The 19308-nt window shown below is 35.8% G+C and overlaps 1 protein-coding gene across 2 annotated transcripts in view; it reads right to left on the minus strand.

The window, feature by feature from the left end:
• Positions 1-19308, minus strand: part of CCDC178 (coiled-coil domain containing 178) — a 622621-nt gene that overhangs the window by 517771 nt on the left and 85542 nt on the right. For both annotated transcript variants that reach the window (XM_072604506.1, XM_072604507.1), the window contains exons 3-5: positions 12160-12246; positions 6014-6121; positions 3078-3217 (exon numbers count right to left, since the gene is read on the minus strand). In XM_072604506.1, the coding sequence (XP_072460607.1) occupies positions 3078-3217; positions 6014-6121; positions 12160-12246 (335 nt within the window). The remainder of the gene's footprint in view (positions 1-3077; positions 3218-6013; positions 6122-12159; positions 12247-19308) is intronic.

Raw genomic sequence — 19308 nt, forward strand, 5'->3', positions numbered from 1 at the left:
ACAACAAAAGGGGGTCAAAGTAGCTGTAATGAGAAGAATCTAAGGGTCTCATTTAATTGACTGCATGGTCAATATTGCTCAGCAGTTTGATAAGGCAGCCAAAAATAAAAAGCTAATGAAAGTGCGGACTCTACTGCGGAACACAGCTTTCAGGAATAGGGAGGTGATAATCCTGATAATCCCTCTACCCTCTGCCCTCACCAGACCTTCTCTGGAGTAGTGGTGATCAGTTTGGGGCACCAAGGTTAAAGAAATACATTGTTAACCTGGAGAGTTGCAGGGGAGAGGACCAGGAAGGTTCTGGGCATTAAGTATATGAGGATTAGTCCAAAGAGCTGGGGGTATTTACCCTGGGAAAAGAATACTTGAAATGCGTGAGAACTCTCTTCAAGTATCTGAAGAATTATAATGTGGAGAAGGGATTGGACCTGGTTTGTTTGACCCCAGATGGCAGAAGCAGGAAAAATGAGTAGGATCTAAAATGCAGCAAATTTAGGCTTGAGGCCAGGAAAAGCTTCATGACAATTAAAATTATCAAAAAGCTCAATGAGCTGTGTCATTGGGCAGAGGGTTTTCCACCCTTGGGGGTCTTCAAGAAGAAGTTGGATGACCACTTGTCCAGCATAGTGTAGCAGGGATTCCTTTCAGTCAGTCAACAAACATTTATTAACTGCCTATCATGTGCTAGGCACTATGCTAAACCCTGGAGATGCAAACAAAGGTGAAGAGTCCCTGTTCTCATAGAGAATAGTCTAATGGAGGAGACAATGTGAAAACAACTGCGCCTAATCAAACCATATACAGGATAAAATGGAGATCATCCATGGAGGAAAGGCATTAGTATTAAGGGGGAGGGTTCGGAAGAGCTTCTCATAGAAGGTGGGATTTTAGTTAAGACTAGAAGAAAGCCGGGGAATCCAGGAGGTTGAGATGGACAAGGAGAGTGTTCTAGTCATGGGTAACAGTCAGTGAAAGTATCCAGAGTCGGGAAATGGAATGTCTTGTGCAAGGATGAGCAAAGAGGTCAGCGTATCACTGGTTCACAGAGTATATGGGGAGGAGAAAGATGTAGGAAGACTGGAAAAGGAAGTGGGAGCCAGGTTGCTAAGGGTTTTGAATATTAAACAGAGGATTTGGTCCTGAAAATGATATGCAGCTAATGGAGTTTACTGAACAGAGTGGTCAGATCTGAATTAAAGAAAGATTAATTTGGCAGCTTAAGGGAAGGTAGAATATAGTGAGGAGAAATTTGAAGCAAGGAAATCAAACAGTAGGCTATTGCAGTCATAAAAGTGTGAGGTGTTAACAGCCTGAACTAGAATGATGGCAGTATGTATGTATGTGTTTGTCCTTCGTTGCCGAAGAAGACCATGCCATCAGAGAAATAATGACATGACTTGCACTTGACTTTGTTTTGAATGAGGGAGGGCTGTGCAGGTCACCAGCCTCACTTCTCCTCCAGAGCCATCTGAATCCAGTGACCAGATATTCATCAGGATGACTGGCATTTGGGGTTAAGTAACTTGTCCAAGGTCACACAGCTAGTGACTGTCAAGTTCTGGTAAGTACTTAATGAATGTAACCTCATATCTGATGCCTGAACCCCCTCTACAATATCCCTAACAATTTTTCACCCCCTGATTCTCCTTGCACACTTTCAGAGACAGGGACCTCATTTCCTAAATTGGCAGCCTATTATAGTTCTGGACAAATATACTTGTTAAGAGTTGCAAGGTTTTTATTCTGAAAATTTGCTTCCCGGTAATATCAATTCAGCAGTTCTAATTCTCTGTTCTAGAGCTTCACAGAATGAGTCTAATCTTTCTGAGTAACAATTGGAAACAATGAGACATTTAAGAAATGTTGCAAAGGTGTAACTGAGAGGCTTTGGCTACAGACTGGATGCAGGGGGTGAGAGAGACTGAAGAGTACAGCATAACACCCAGACAGGAAGCCGGGGGGACTGGGAGGATAGTGGTGATGCCCTCAACAGTAACAGAAAAGCAGTTCAGCCATCTAGGTCAAAATGGCACCTGGGTTTCCTTTCAAATATTAAGTTCTGTGATTCTGTGAAGATTTGGGAGTCAAAAGAGGTCCTCTTCAGTAGGATTCTTCAATATCCCTGGCCTGCCCTTGAAGCCCAAAGGCTATGATAAAAAGAAAGAAGCATATTCCCCTCATTTTCCTTTGCCCTCCTTTATCTGTCTATGTTTTGGTTCATCAAGGGAAAAAACGGCTAATTAATGAAGAATCTTGGTTTTTTTCTATTACTCCAATATTACATTTTGAAAACACTACAGAGTTATAACTTTCAAAGTTTTACTCAATGAGTAATAATCAATGGTAGTCCTTAACAGTATATAGATCTACAATCAAAATTAGAATACTGTTTTTCAGCAGACCCATCAGGTATTTCCTTACAACTAAATAACTCATCACAAAGGGCATAGTGTCCTTTAATACATCAATTTACTCATCTAATCATCTAATCAGCTTAGTGTACCCCCTCAAAAAAGAATGTAAATATTATTTAATTTACTAGTCTATGGAAATTACCACTTAGCGTGATTACTTCTAGATAAAGAACAAGTCTAGGATTGCATGAATTTAGGTGAATAAGGGCTCTGTTTTAATTAGATAATTTCCCTGTCATGGACTAAAAATACCCTCAAAAGAAAATGTATAACAGTACTGTATATGGTACCTGAAGATCTAGGATTTAATGCTAGCACTGATCCTTACTCACTGTGTGCTCCTGGCTAAGTCATTAACTTCACAGAGCCTGAATTTACTCATCTGTAAAACAGAATAACATGTGTACCACCTATTTCACATGGTTGCTGTGAGGACCAAAGGAGCTAATGATATATGCACAGCATTTTGGAAAACTGTAAGTTTTATAGAAATCTCAGCTATTATTATCACATGAGCAAAAAAAAATATGAGTCAATGTTCATAGATTCATAAAAGGGTATATGTTAGTTTCAGAAAATTATTTTCCTGGAATGTTTTAAATGTAGAGCTGCATGGAAATTTAAAAAGAACCTACAACTATTTTAGCATTTGCAGTGAAGTACCTGTTGAAAACATTCTTCTATCTTTGTCTCCAGATCTTCAATGTGACCAATGGTTTTGTTGACACATGGTGATGGAGTATTTACCACAGCACAACTCACTCGTCGAGTAGGGTAGGCCAAGAGAACATCATCATGCATTACTGGAAAAGGGGCAAAAATTGGGAAAATCAAAATGATCTTATCTTGTTATTGATTTCATTCTGTATTGCTGCCGACATTTTTCTAACAGCTTAAGTCACTTTTCATTTGTCTCAGAGTTAAGTCTGGAAATTTAGCTTTCCTGTAAATCACTCATTGTCCCTGAGATAAGTTTAAGAGTTCAATTCTCCTGCTAACCACTGTTCTATTTTTGTCTCAAGGAAATCTGTTATCCTTAAAGGATGCAGGTGGATGCCAGGGAATCTGGTATATTAATCCAAGGTAGTCTGGTCCAGTATCATTAGACTATCCTTGCAGGTGGACTCAGACAATAAACGTTTCTCAGTGAGAGGATGGAAGGAAGGATTGTTACCAGCCCCTCATTCCCAATTTCCAGCAAATCATATTGTTCCTCATGCCTATGATGCTACAAGCTCTTTCAAGAAATCATACTATTTTCCCCATCTATGAGGCTGACAATTATTCTGGATGCCCCTTGTTCTGTCTATAAAAGAGAGTTATTCCCCTCATTCTGGATCTTAGCTTTTCTGAGGGGGCCAAAACCCTGTTTATTGGTAAATTTGCACTCTGTCAATAAATTGATCATGTTTGGAACTTTGTGCCTCAGTTTACTTTTTAAAAAGTTACATAACAATGAAAATATAAATTTTGTTTTGCTGAAAATTAGGAAGCATGAGAGGCATTTCACTCACTAATAATGCAACTTCCAAGTATCTTTTTACAAACAGTGAAATACATAAAAGATAACTTTGGGGAATTAAAAATTAAGCTGTTAGCAATTCAGAAAAAAAAAATCAATGCTAAAGAAAAGTCAGTAATCCAGAAAAGAATCACCATGCGGGATGTCATATACCAAGTGATGCAGGATGAAATGCTGAATAAAGGGTTTAAGATAAATCATAAATGAATGGTTTCACAGAATCATAGAAATATAGAATTATAAAACACAAATATTTAGTATAAGTCTTTCTTCCAGAGAAATTCTCCTTGTAATACTTGAACGTATTTTTTCATCCATTTTCAATACTCCCAGGGAGATTCTACATCTTCCATTGCTAACAATGTATCAACAATTCATGCATGCAAGATGTTCTTTATTTCTAGCCCAAATTACTCATGTCACAAAATGGAATAGCTGGTCACCTTCTTCTTCATAATAACCTAGTTTTCTACCTTCTCTTTCTGAAGATTGAAGTCTCAAGTGAAATATGATTGATAGCCTTACTGTAACATTCAAGCTGTATATATTATCCAATCAACTCAGTCTGATGTGCCTGAATGATTCTAATCCTAAATGACCAGAATTGGCTGAAGGTTGCAGAAGCATTGCAAAGTTGCCCATGCAACTCTACCAAAGTGCTTACTTGAAGGACTATGGGCTCTAGGGAATGCCAATGGTCCAATTATAGTTACGATCACTATTCTCCTAAAATGAAGATGCACAATACGTTCCCTGCCTCCACAAGAATATAGCAGTATGCTTATTTCATTTGACCTTCATAGAATACCAGGAAATTATGTCTGTTCCCTTTCAAACCATATATGTTTTTGAATACCAAGATGCTATGATGAGGAAGACTTCCTTGAAGACATGTTATATCTTATAGAAGACCCTGTGTGGGTTGCAACCCCAGTTGGGGCTTTAAGAAGAACTGAAGGGATCACATGTGGAAAAAGTTTAAGAAGCCTGGCTGTAGACTCATCCTTCCAATTAGACTAATGAGCCAAATAATATTGTTTTAAATGCTTCTATTTTTACCAAAGCTAGAAGTAATCTCCAAGGAGACACAATCTGAGTATGTGTAAATGCAACTAATGTTTTGCTAAATGACATAAACTGAATCTATTAGAATTTTCAATTGTTGCAAAATGATATTTAAAAAACAAACAAAAACAGTTATTAGAAGTGCTTTGACATACTATACAAATATAATTTATTTCAAACAGCCTATGTTTCTTCCTTAAACATTCTTGAAACTGGAAAGCATATCTATTTATTTTAGCTATTTTTTAAATCACATCTATCTTTCAAAAGATTGTGAATTTAAAACCTGTATCCTATAAAGGAATGTATTTCACTTTCTTGGTAAGCAAAATCCCAGGGAACAAGTCAGTAAAAATGACATATTGTTCTCCCATACAAATATCTTAAAATGGCCATTTTGGTCTTCCCTCTAGAAATAAGTAGGTTTTGATACAAATATAACAACCTACTGGTTGTACTTATACTTAAGGCATTTGATTGGTTTAATTAAATGTGGGGGAAGCAAGGATAATAATGACTCATTACATATATATATGTATGTATATGATACACACACATACATTACACTTTATAAATGCTCACTGATCTCCCTGGTACTTCTTTGATATCATGATTAATATCTTACATATGAAAAAAGCAGAAAAAAAACAAATTTGGGAAAATTTAAAGTTTCATTAAAATTCTGTAATAAAATTAGGATCAATTTTGAACACTCAATAAACCTAGAATTCAAGATTCCTAATATATAGGCTTGTGGTTATTTCAACAGAATTTAGATGCTTTTGAATATTTGGTAAGAAAACTTATTTTTTAAAAGATCTGGATAAGGAACCAAAAGACCTGAGTTCTAGGACTGAATATGACACTGAGTAGAATTGCTTGATTATCTGGGGTAAATAAATCCATCTCTCTGGGCCTCAGTTTTGTCATCTATAAAATAAAGGAGTTGAATTTCAACTTGAGATGGTGCTCAACGATAAAATTCTGTGCATGAAATGATGGCAGGACTTACTTTCTGGAACCTTTGCTAATTTCTCCAATTCCTTATCGACATCAAATGTGGAGTCACAGTGAGCACTCAACAACTTCAATAGGCCCAATGCAGTCTTTTTACCTCTGTCTGTGAACAAGAGATCAGTTAGTTCCTACATCAAGCTCCGGCTAAATTGGCTTAGCTAAAATCTTTCATGTCTCCAACAGGACCTCTCCCCAAATTCCCACTGCAGTCTGTCTACAGAAAACCAACTTTGTCCTGTCTGTATTCAGCTAAGGCAAACATTTGCTAAAGGTCGATAACATAAATATTAAATTTAATATTCTGGCCTTCATAGTATTGCTTGCGTGACTGCCTGTGTTGGCTCACATTCTTTCTTACTAGACTTTACAAATGTTCATGACCACCCTGCCACTGGTAAACTGGGTGGTATTTTCTTTTTATTTTGGTGAGGGGGAGGGTTTTAATCCTGATTTTCTGTTTTCAACATCTCATCCTCTTTCTCCTGCTTCTAACATGAGCCTCAATATTGTCCCCCACTTCTAAGCTTCTGAATGTAGGGAGACAGATATACTACGTAACTTTAGGCAAGTCACTCAACGTCTGTCAGCCTTGGCTTCCTCAACTGAAAGATAGGTATAATAACAGCACCCATCTCCCAGGGTTGTTGCAAAGATCAAATAAAATAGTAATTATAAAGTGCTTAGCACAGTACCTGGCACACAGTAGGTACTTAATAAATGCTTCTTGACTAATCTGACTACCCTGTTGCCTACATCAAGAATTAGAATTCTATGGGAATACATTTCTAAAATATTCTAAAAAGGGAAAGGAATAAGAAAAGAGGAAGAATGAAAACAACATTTATTGGAATGGGAAATTAAAAATTAATGTAATGGGAATAGAATGGATTAAGTTGAAAAGACAAAGAGAAATGGTTAACACACTCTTTTCTAAGCTGGGGAAAGGAAGGAAAAATGAGGGCAGGGGAAAACAACAAGAATTAGAGATGGAAAAAGAACATGATTAAGAATAAATAAAAGCAAACTCAAAGAGTTTATCACTAGGGCATTGAGGACACATGTACTTCGGCTAGAGTTTTCTGACATGTGTGTCACACACATGTACAATAACTTTACAATGCTATTTCATGAATATTCCCTCATCACATGTGCTCCTTGTGTGTGTACCCTCTTCTAATCATGGTGGGTACATTGGGTCAAGGAAATGTATCTATTCTTTCCTCTATGTGCTATGACATTTGGTTAAATATATTTTGTTTTAAAATGTGTCCTTAGGATGCATGGTAAAACACAAATTTCCCCATATCCCTCTTCTACCAGGAACTTGACCCCTCCCCCCATTCATCATTAATTGGGAAGATGGCATCAATATATCACTTTCTCTTGCTTTCTATTTGAAGTCTATGCCAGCCCTCTTACCACCCTCTTCAAAATATTGCTGTTGTGAAAACCTTTAAGAATCCATATCTACCTTTGTGGATAACAGACACATTCTTCCTCTTCATCCTGTTCTGTGTTATATATCCTAAGTAAAGTTAGCATCCATATTGACAACCCATCAGGGACATTAAGTGTGATTTCCTAATGTGTTTCTCTATTACTTTCTCTTTTAAGTTGTAAACTTCCTTGAAGGCAGATGCCATCTCTTCTTTACTGTATCTTTTGAAACACACAGCACAATGTTCTACCCATATTACAATAGGTCAGTGGATCACTTGTGTGGCTAATCTCGCCGCAGGCACTGTTCACAACTGACAAATACTTTTACAACTTGTTTGATTCTATTCTAAGTTCTCCCATAAATTCTGTAAAAGAGATCCTTTCATGCTCTACAGAACTTCTATACCAACAGTTCTTACCCTGGGTTCTATGTACTGTTTTAATATTTTTTATAGATGCATTTCAATATAATTGGTTTCCTTTGTAATTCTATATATTTTATTTAATGAATTAAAAGTGGTCCATATGCTTTGACAGACTGCCAAAGGGGTCCATGACACAAAAAAGGTTAAAAATTCCACCACTGGGCATTTTAATATTACATTGCCATGCAGACTATTCATCTTGAATCCCTCAGACTTGCTAAATCTTTTTTGATGATAAAAGGTGGCACAGCGGATTGGGTACCTCAAGTCAAGACGAACTGAGTTTAAATTCTACTTTGGACATTACTAGCTGTGAGGCTCTGTGCAAGTCACTTAATATCTCAGACTCAATAACTTCATCAATAAAATGGGGTTAATAATAGCATCGACCTCCCAGGGTTACTATGAGGAACAAATGAAAGGAGAAGAGAAGGTAATAAACATTTATACATAGCACCTAGCATGTGCTAGGCACTGTGTTAAGTGCTTTAAAAAAATATATCATGTCATTTGATCCTCACAACAACTCTGAAAGGTAGATACTATTATTATCCACATTTGACAACTGGGGAAACTGAGGCAAACAGAGGTTAAGTGACTTGCACAGAAGCACACAGCTAGGAATCACCTGAGGTTAAACCCAGGTTCTTTTTCACTCCAGGTCCAGCACTCCATCCATGGTACTACCAGCTACCTCTAAGTGAGATACTACTTGCAAAGCACTTAACAAATCTTAAAGCACTAGACAAATGGTAGCTATTATTATTTATGACTCTTTGTGCCCAGTTCATCACTAAGGATTTGCAGCAGTTTTTTTTTTGTCTACCATACATCTTTCTATTATCTTTTCAATGTTTCAGAATTTTAATTCCTCATACATTGTGTTATTCTGTGCTTAGCAGTTAGAAAGCATACAATTACCCTCCCCAGGTTGTTGCAAGGATCAAATAAGATCATACTTGTAAAGCATTTTGCAGACTATAGCATACTATACAAATAGGGCTTTTTCACTATTATTATTGTGATTATGATTCTAATAATTATCCCAAAGAATACTGATGCTGAAAAAAACAAGCCTTTGTTTTCAGGGGGAAAGAAACTAGGGAGTCTAGAAAATACTGCACAATATCCCAAATGTAATACATGCCATCCTCCTCTTGCAATCTACTTCTAGACACAGGTTATTGTATTTCTGCAACATCAGTTCAAGATCAAGAGTGTTCTGGCTAAGATATTTTCTAGGTTCCTTTGGTCTTCTCATAGTGGCAACTGATTTGCATCTGTAAAATTTCCATAAGAACTAGAAAATATTCTGCTTTCATCTATGTTCTTGCATTTTCTGCCACAGAGGATTATTGAGAGATTAGTTTTTTGAAACCTTAAAATGATAGAGAGAAATATGCCACACACAAAGTAGATACTCAATAAAAAATTGCTAATTAATCACTTGATATAAAAAGTACTCCAATAATGCTGCCCCTAGGACTTCTTAGCAGTTCAATTCCCTTCAGTATCCCAATCAGCAATCTCATATAAATAAGAGTGAATAAAAAGGGGTAAATATCCTCTGAATTTTCCTGAGCAGAGAGACATTATTTTCTCCTCCACCTTATCTCATGATTTTGAAGACCATCTCTATGCAAGTTACTCTCAAACCTTAGACATTTAAAAAGTTGGAGAGATATAATTTCTGAGTAATTAATGATTTTATTAATAATTCCAGCATTTTAATAAAAAGAGGTCAATGGAACTCTCAAATGCCAAAGACCATGATGGTGGCTGACACAGCTTATTTGCCCAGGGAAGAGGGGTGTTTCTGAAGATGGCAATCAACTCTGATTGGTTAACAATTAATGAAAGGTGGATTTTACAAGAGAAAGGAGTTCATTCCAATGAGGGACTGAGAAGTGACATCATGTCATTCTAGGATCCAGAGACTATTCATATATCCAGACCACTCCCAGCCTTGGGCAATCTAAACAAAGAATCTATATCCCCATCCAAGCTGGATCAGAAAACAATAGGCCTGGAGTCTCCCCTCTCCCAACCCCCATCCCACACATTAGAAATCTGATCTAGTTGGGTGGAGAAGCAATACCAAAAATGAGGAGAATATTAATCCCATCTTCCATCACCCTAGTCCTTGAAAGACTGGACATGGAAATACCTTAGTCCTTGAAAGACTGGACATGGAAATAAGGGGTAAGGGGAGGTTGAAGAAATTTTAATAATTGACTACTAATATGTGAGAGAAATAATCAATCTCTCATATCTGTAATTTCAAACTCTTCCTTGAGCTCCAGAGGTAGTTTTAGTTGGCTATTGGATATATATCAAAGTACTCTTCAAACTCAAAATGTCCAAACTTAAGACATATTTTCCCCTCTTACCTCTCCACAAAAACAAACAAACAAAAAAAAAAACCAAAAAAACCTGCTCCTAATTAACTTTCTTGCTTCTGTTAATGAGACTTAATTTTCTTGGTCACTTAGGCTTGAAGCCTTTGATTCTTCCCTCTCCTTCACCTCCCCCATTCAATGAGTTGTATTTCTGCAATATCCTTTCTAGCTACACACTCCTTGCCAAAATCATTACCTCCCTTCTTCAGACTCCAGCCTGAACAATTGTAAGAGATTCCTTGTTCTTTCTGAAGCACAGAGAAATTTTATTTTTTTCCAGTTCCAAATTCCCTCCTCCTTCCCATCCCACACTCAATGAGAAAGCAAGAAAAATAAAACCTATTGTGTATGTGTATGTGTGCATGTGTGTATGTACATACAGTCACGCAAAACAAATTCCTACATTAGCCATGCCCTTCCCCTCCAAAAAAAACAAAGAAAGAGTCCATCAGGTCTCTCTCTGGAGGTGGATAGTATGTTTCCTTATGATCCCTTGGAACTGTTGTAGATAATTGTGTTGATCAAGTTTATTAAGTCTTTCAAAGTTGACTATCTTTAAAGTTTCACTATGACCACCTAGATTGTTCTCATTATTCTCACTTCACTTTGTATCAATTCATATAGGTCTTCCCAAGTTTTTCTAAAAATCATTCTCTTCATTATTTCTTACTGTACAACAGCATTCATCACATTCACATACATGACTTGTTCAGTCATTTCCTAATTAATGGGCATCCCTTCAATTTCCAATTCTTTATCACCATAAAAAGAGCTGTTATAAATATTTTTGTACTTATGGGTCCTTTTCCTCTTTCTTTGATCTCCTTGGGGTATAGACCCAGTAGCAATCTTGCTGGGTCAAAGGTATGTAGTTTTATAGCCTCTTGCCACCGTGTCAAAATTCTTTCCAAAACAATTGGACTAGTTCACAAGTCTACCAACAGTGCATTAGTGTATCTGTTTTTCTTATATGCCCTCCAGCATTTGCTATTTTCATTTTTTGTCATCTTTGCTAATCAGAACCACAGACACAGGATTTCAGAAAAACTTGGAAAGACTTACATAAACTGATAGTGAGTGAAGTTAGCAGAACCAGAACACTGCACATAGTGTTGCCATGACCAACTTTGATAGACTTAGCTCTTCTAAGGAATGCAGTGATCTAAGACAATTCCAAAAGACTCATGGTGGGAAATGCTAGCCACATCCAGAGAAAGAACTGTGGAATATGAATGTAGATTGAAGCATCTTATTTTCTCTTTTTTCTTTCTTGTGGTTTTTCCCTTTTGTTCTGATTCTTCTTTCACAACATAAGTGATGTGGAAATATGTTTAATACAATTATACATGTGTAGCCTACGTGTAGCATCCTGTCTAGGGGAAGGGAGAGAGGAAGACGGGAAAAATTTTAGAACTCAAAATCTTATAAAAGTGAATGGTGAAAATAAAAAATAAATAAATTTAATTTAAAAAATAAAAAAGAGATTTATACCTTCAAAAATAAAGACATACAAGCCTAAAGCATAAATAGTCAAGGTTTCTCAAGTATTTTCCTACTGTTATACAAGTCAACATACCCTACCGAATGAGCTCACAATAATGGCAAATTTTTACTGAATATCCTTTTCATGTGTTGTTAAACAAATTTCTTTTTGCTAAAGTTTATATAGTCTACAAGCATTTCATTTTTTATTCAAATTGCAAGTCTGAACTACCAGACAGGTCTAAGTCAGACATTGTTCAGAATATAGTCACACACCTATGCTTACAAATCAATTTTTATACAGTCATTTAAACATTCCGTATTGGCTACAATAAAAGTCTTGCATATATTTCATCTAACTTAAATATTATTTTCCCATAAGAAGTTAACCATACTTGCAGAAAATGTTTGTATTTCCAGATATTCCTCCTCAATTTCTTCATTTTTATGAAATATGGCTAAGGCTTGCGATAGCACCTGGTCTTTAAAAACATAAAATAAACACAATGTGTTAGAGAACATAAAACATAAAAACAACATATATTTTAAAACAATCAAATAATCTGTGAAATCAAAGTTTCAGTATTACATTCTTGGGATGTCATGAAAGGCTCAAGAATTAATCAAAATCCTATGAAAATTTTCTGAGACAATATTATTCCAGATTTCTCTCACGTAGAAGCTAAAAATGAGCAAATCATACATTCAGTTTAAAATGCTTAACCTTCTCATTATGAATTCAGGACTCTTGAAGGTGATATAGTGAAAATAATGATCAAATGAGATAATATAGAGAGTGCTTTGCAAACCTTAGATCACTATAAAAATGTTATTACTATTATGCTATTATTATTTTATTTTTATAATTAGAAAGGAGAATGGACTTGGCCATCTATTACTTGGACCCAAATTTTGGCTGTATGTGGTATTCTGGGAAAGCCAAGAGATTTGGAGTCAAGAGACATAAGTTCGAAACCCAGCTCTGTCATTTACCATTGCCTTTCTGACTTCAGACAATTCTTTAGATGTCAGGCTCTTCTTCTATAAGATGAAGCAGTTGGATCGCAAGCTCTAAATTTTCTCTCAGTTCTAGAGCTATGATCTTAACGATCCTAAGAGCAATATTAAAGTTTAATGCTATCCTGACACAGTACTGGCAACTAGGACATGGTCGGTCAGTGGAGTACCAGACTTGGAATCAGAAGCACTTGAATATAAATTCAAAGTAATGACTTCAGGCCCTTATTAACTAGCTGTATGACCCTAAGCAATTCATTCCACCTCTCTCACTATCATCAGTTTCTTCATCTACAAAAGGGGGATAATAATAGCACTACATCCCAGGGTTATATCACATATATCACAACCTATGTAAAGCTCTTTGAAAACCTCAAAACTTTACATAAATATTAGGTATCATTATCACTACATTTGGACAATATTTCAACCTCATAGGGTACATTATGATTACTTAGGTGGATAACTGTTGTGTAGAAGAGCCTGAGGTACTCTTTATTGCTTTTATAGAATATCTAAAACATGGTTCATGTTCTGCAGAAGCAACTACAAAATGAATTGTCCACAGAATTGTTGCTGTGTTCATTCTTCATTTTCGAAGAGGACCATGATATCAGAAAAATGATGACGTGGATTGCAATTAACTTTGTTTTGAGTGAGGGAGGGCTGTGCAGTTCACCATCCTCACTTCTCCTCCAGAGTCATCTGGATCCAGTGACCAGATATTCATCAGGATGATTGGAGATGGCCCAGGATACAATGGGAGACCTTGGCCTTTTAGGCTAAGGTCTTTTCAGATACTCACTTAAAATGAGGCAATGCCCATTCAGTGAATAGGCCTCTTTAAAAGTAGTCAGGGGATGGCCCCTTTAAATAGAAAAGAAATCAATCAATCAATCAAGCAGGGTTGTTGTTTCAAAGAGAAACAGTTACTATTGGCATTCACTCTAAGCCAGGAGGGTCCAAAAACAGCCATTGAGTGGAACTTGGGCAGGGACCCATTGTTGTTCAATCTGTGGGCTTCAGAGTGCCCTGGGTAGAAGGTTTCAGGGAAGAAAAGAAAGAAAGAGAGACAGAGAGAAGGAAAGAGAGAAACAAAGAGAGAAAGAGAGAGAGACCTAAAAGGTCACTTTGATTGTATTTAAAATAACGTGATGGTTAACAAAAGTAATTGTTAAATACATTTTGCAATGGATTTACCAAATTAAAAGTATAACTATGCCTTCATTATGAAAAAAAACTAACAAGATTTTACATAATAGTCACTTTAATCTAAGTACTTTCCAAATCAACTCTAAAACTGGAATGTTTCCTAATCTGCTAAAGATGTAGATCTTTTACCATTCCCTAATTGCACGTTATCTATACTCTCATATTTCATATCTATTTAAAAACCAAAAACTTTATGATAATAAGTTTCTTCAGTGATGTCATTCAGCTTACACAAGTCACTGTGAAAAGAACCAGATTTACCTTTATTTAAAAACATTACAAAATATGATTTTTTGCTTCATAATATCTCCAGCAATTATCTAAGACTGAAGAGTTTATATGGACCCTTTACTAATATTCTATACTATTAGAAAATCAACCTAAAACTTAGTGTTTGAAGATGAATTAGCATGTTTCCCATTTTGTAGGACAATTGTGTGAAAAATCTGTCTGTTGCCACTTTCTGTGGTTATTGTAAAAATTAAGACACAAGAAAGAGTAGTGTCTTGAGTATTGCCCTACACCCTATTTTAATGGAAAACTTTAGCTATAGATAGCAATATGCCTTTTAAATCCTAAATAATGGTAATTGATAACGCATGCAACAGAAAATTTAGATGTTATATTAAAAATAACTTTCTTCATTACTGAATGCAAAAAGATAGGATAGATCAGTCAACAAACATTAATTCAACACTATATACCAGGCGCAGTGATAAATGAACAAATTAAAAAAATATTGAAGTCCCATCCTTGAAGAAGTGTTAAGGTAGAAAGGATCCAGGTGGTGAGGAGTTTTAAACACCAAACAGAGAGTTAAATAATATATGATAATATCTTTAGTCATGGCATATAGAGAGACACCCAAATTTATTGTATGGGGGAAAGGAAGTTGAAGGGTAAGCTGGTTAGATTTGAAGGTTAGGAAGTTGATTTTGGCAGCTGTTTGTAGGACATATTATAATACATTACAACAGAAAGAGACTTAAGGAAGGCTGTCCAACTAAAAGCCATCTTTTCAAAAGTATAAGGCAGAAAATCCAACTCCTCTATACTTATTTTAGCAAAACCCTAACATGCACATGGGTTGAATGATAATCAAGAAATCCAATGATAAGCTACAATAAGGGACATATTCTACTCCAGAGCTGAATCAAAAGTTAGCCAGAGACCCATGGGCAATATGAAAGGGAAGCCTCTAAAAGGCAGAACACGTGTAGCCCATCAAAAGACAACAAAGGCAGAATTGACAGTGACCAGAGAGAAAAAGCACCACTGCCCTCAAACCAGAGCTTGCTAAGTCCAGGGGCCTTGAGTTCCCTAACGTTCTGACCTGAGATGTCAGGGTGAGCCTGGAAGATCTGGGGCTCTGAATCCCAAATATCCAGGATGGTCTAACCCTAGGAGGGAGAGGTCAGCACAATAACTCAGGGGATATGAACTGCGACCAAGCAGCGTTAACCATTCCATCCAAAAGTACAGCTGAGAGCAAAACTTGACCTTGGCACAAAGCTCCAAGTCAAGAACTAAAGATGGATGGATGAATAAATAAAAGAAAACACAAAACATTATCAAAAATCTTTGCAAATATAGTGATTCCCCAAAAGGAGAGGGTAACACCTTAACTGAAAGTAACAACTCAAATGGGGGGAAAAAACCAAATGGTTTTCCACAAGGGAATTACATGCATTCTTAGAAGAAATGAAGAAATAAAAAATTAAAATTAAACCTATGGAGGAAAGAAATGCCTTAGGAGAGAAAGAGGTCAACTTTGCCAAAGAAATTACCTCCTTGAAAACTAAAAACAGATCAAACAGAAATCAATAACTCCATAGGAGAGAACAAGAAATATTAAAATACCACAAGAATGAAAAGAATAAAAAAAAAGAATGAAAAAAATAGAAGAAAATGCTAAATATCTAATATCAAAAATTGACCTGAAAAATATATTAAGGAGAGACAAGTTAAGACTCATTCAGCTCCACGAAAATAAGAGGACACAAGTATTTTTTTCAGTACCTACTATGTTCTAGGCACTGTGCTAACCACTTTATTATTTCATTTAATCCTCACAAACACACTGTACATTAGGTACTATTGTTATCCCCATTTTATAGCTGAGGAAATTAAGGCAAACAAAAATTAAATGACTTGGTCTGCATCACAGAGCTAATAAGTGTCTGAAGTCAAATTTGAAGTCAGGTATTTCTGACTCCAGGCCCAGCATTCTGTCTACTATACCACCTAGCTGTCTCCATGTTTTAAACACACACACACACACACACACACACACACACACACACACACACACACACACACACACACACAAATCCTGGATGTTACATTTTAAGAAATCATAAATGAAAACTGCCCAGAGCTACTAACAACAGGGGGCAAAGCTAAGATGAAAAGAATATACCAATCACTTCTTAAAAGGAATCTCAAAAGAAAAAGTCCCAAGATTATCATACCCAAAATTCAAAGCTTCCACATTTAAAACACACACACACACACACACACACACACACACACACACACACACATCCTACAAGCATTTAAAAAGAAGCAGTTTGAGAACCAAAAAGCTATAGTCAGGACCACATAAAACCTGGAAACTTCTACTGAAAATAAGAAATGAAGCAGGAATATATGCCAAAAAGGCAAAATACATAGGTGTACAGCCAAATATAACTTACCCTGCAATGCTAAGTAGAATAATGCAGGGGAAAAAATACAGTTCTTTAATGGAATAGAGGACTTTTAATTATTTTGGATGAAAAGACCAAAGTTGAGTATACTCATCAATTGAAAAAAGACTGGACATACCATGATACACAAAAGTAATGGAATATTAATATGCTGAAACAAAAAAAAATGAATCTGGTGAATACAGAGAAGCATGGAGATATCCACAAGGACTGATACAGACTGAAGTAAGGAGAGTCAAGAAAATAATTGACACGGTGACTACAACAATGTAAAAGGAAAGAATCACATGCAAAAACAAAGGTGAATGTTGCATAATTATAAAGAATAAACATGGCTGAAAGAAGGGATATAAGAAGACTTACCCACCCCTTTGAAGAGGTGGGAGATCCATAAGTGTAGTACATTGAACATTTTCAGATGTTTCTAATATCTTGACCAATTAAGCTGATCTTTCCTCTTTATTGTTTTTAATATTATTTGTTACAGAGTATGGCTCCCTGAGAAGAAGAAGGGGGCAGATAGTGGAAGAAACTATGGTGATATGTGCATATATATGTATATGCATATACATATATATGTATATATGTATGTATATATGTGTGTATATATATGTATACTTACATATATATAGATTTGTCGATAAAAATTTATTTTAAAAAATAAAACACAAACATGGAAATCCAAAAATTTTAGAAAGGTAAATGCATTTGATCAAATTAAGAGATACAGGTTTATCCCAAAAGTATTAATGTAATGTTAAGCTGTTAAAACTTAAAGACAGAAACGAAAACTTTTGAGACACCCTGTACAGTGCTAACATTTGAATGCGTGGAGAAGTGTCACCTTAGAACTTTAATACTTTCAAAAGATACTGAGCAAAATAAATGAGAAAAACAGGAAACCTGGAGGCAGTCATTCTGTTCTGAGGAGTTTTAAGAGAGGAAAGACAAGAAAAGCTAAAAACAGAATAGACAGGAGCAAAAAGGCAGTGAAACTTGCTAACTATTTTGAATGGGGGTACATGAAAATGAAAATATGTAAACATAGAAGAAGGGTCAAGGTAACAAGAATCAAATGAAACCGAATCTAAGAAGGCTCCTTAGACTGCCCCAATACAATTAAGGAAAAACAGAACCAACTAGAGTATATGAATATAAGGGAATATTTTTAAATAAGAAATGATAAAAGAGATGATTGCAGAGAATCTTGGATAGTATAAGCTGAAGCAAAGTGAAATAAGAATAGGTAAATAATTCGTGTGAGGAAAATTACTTTGAAAAGAAAAACAACCTTAAAAAACTTTACTGCTCTCATTAAAGCAATAACTTGACTCCAGAGTACCTGTGAGTACCATGCTATACATGTCCTGAGAGAACAGTCAGACCTTTTTGGACTTGACTACTGTGTAGAGATGTGATTTCCAAGACTATATTTATTTGTTATAAGTTTTTCTTTTCCTTTCTCTTGGTTTTAAATTAAGGACTAAGAGAGGAATGGTTCTTGTTATTTGTCCTTCATTCTCAAAGAGGATCAGTGATACCAAGAGGGTGATGTCTTCACTTGCACATGAATTGGATGCAAGTGAGGCAGAGATGCACAAAGTTATCATTCACACTCTCTCCTTCACTCACTGAAGTCCAGTGGCAAGACAAAGGTCAAGACAACTGGGGGTGGCCCAAGATGAAGTGGGTGACCTTGACCTTTCTAAATTAAAGTTTTTCTCGGGTTTCAGTTTGTCTGAGACCAGGCCCATTCAATGATTGAGGATTGGATAAGAGTTGAGAGAAAAGATAACTCAATTTACAATCAAAGAGATATCAATCTAGAAGGGGTAGACCCTCAGAATTTGGGGCTAAAACAGAAAACTGTTGCTATTTACACTCATTCTAAGGCATAACAACCTAAACAATGAGTCAAAGAGGCTTGGGCTGGGGATATTACTGGGTATTCAATGAAAGCCAAAGTGATTTGAATATTAAGGTAGAGATAAGTAGGTCTATTTAAAACACAAAGGGTTTTTTAAAACCTTGTCTTTCCAGAACTATATTTCAAGAAATCAGAAATGAAAACCATGCAGGACAAAAGTAAATTGTTCCATGTTCTTGAAAAAAGAAACTGTTGGTTTTGAATATCATTATGAAGGACAACAATCAACCAGTTGTTTTTTTTTTTCAAGAACATGGAACAATTTACTTTTGTCCTGCATGGTTTTCATTTCTGATTTCTTGAAATATAGTTCTGGAAAGAAAAGAAAAAACTAATAGAAGGAAGAAGGGAAAAGAGAAGGAGGAGGAGAAGAAGCACGAGAAGAAGAAAGAGAGGAATTGAAACATTTCTTACACTTGGAAAAAAAACAGTAGGCAGTAAAGAAAAGAAAGCCCCCACAAGCAGGTAGTTTTAAAAGTATTATGAATAATTTATTTTACACTCTTAAAAATGGAAATTCAGGGCTTCATATAAAATTGCAGTTTTGCATTCTATATCTTCAGTTTAAAATTAAAACTTTCCAAAGAAAAAAGAAGACTGTTCTAATAGTCCATGTAGATGACGAGGGCCTGAAGTCCAGGGTTGTCTGGGTGTGTAGAGAGAAGAGGATATATGCAAAA

The sequence above is a fragment of the Notamacropus eugenii genome, chromosome 4 (assembly GCF_028372415.1).
Source record: "Notamacropus eugenii isolate mMacEug1 chromosome 4, mMacEug1.pri_v2, whole genome shotgun sequence".
NCBI classification, from domain to species: Eukaryota; Metazoa; Chordata; class Mammalia; order Diprotodontia; family Macropodidae; genus Notamacropus; species Notamacropus eugenii.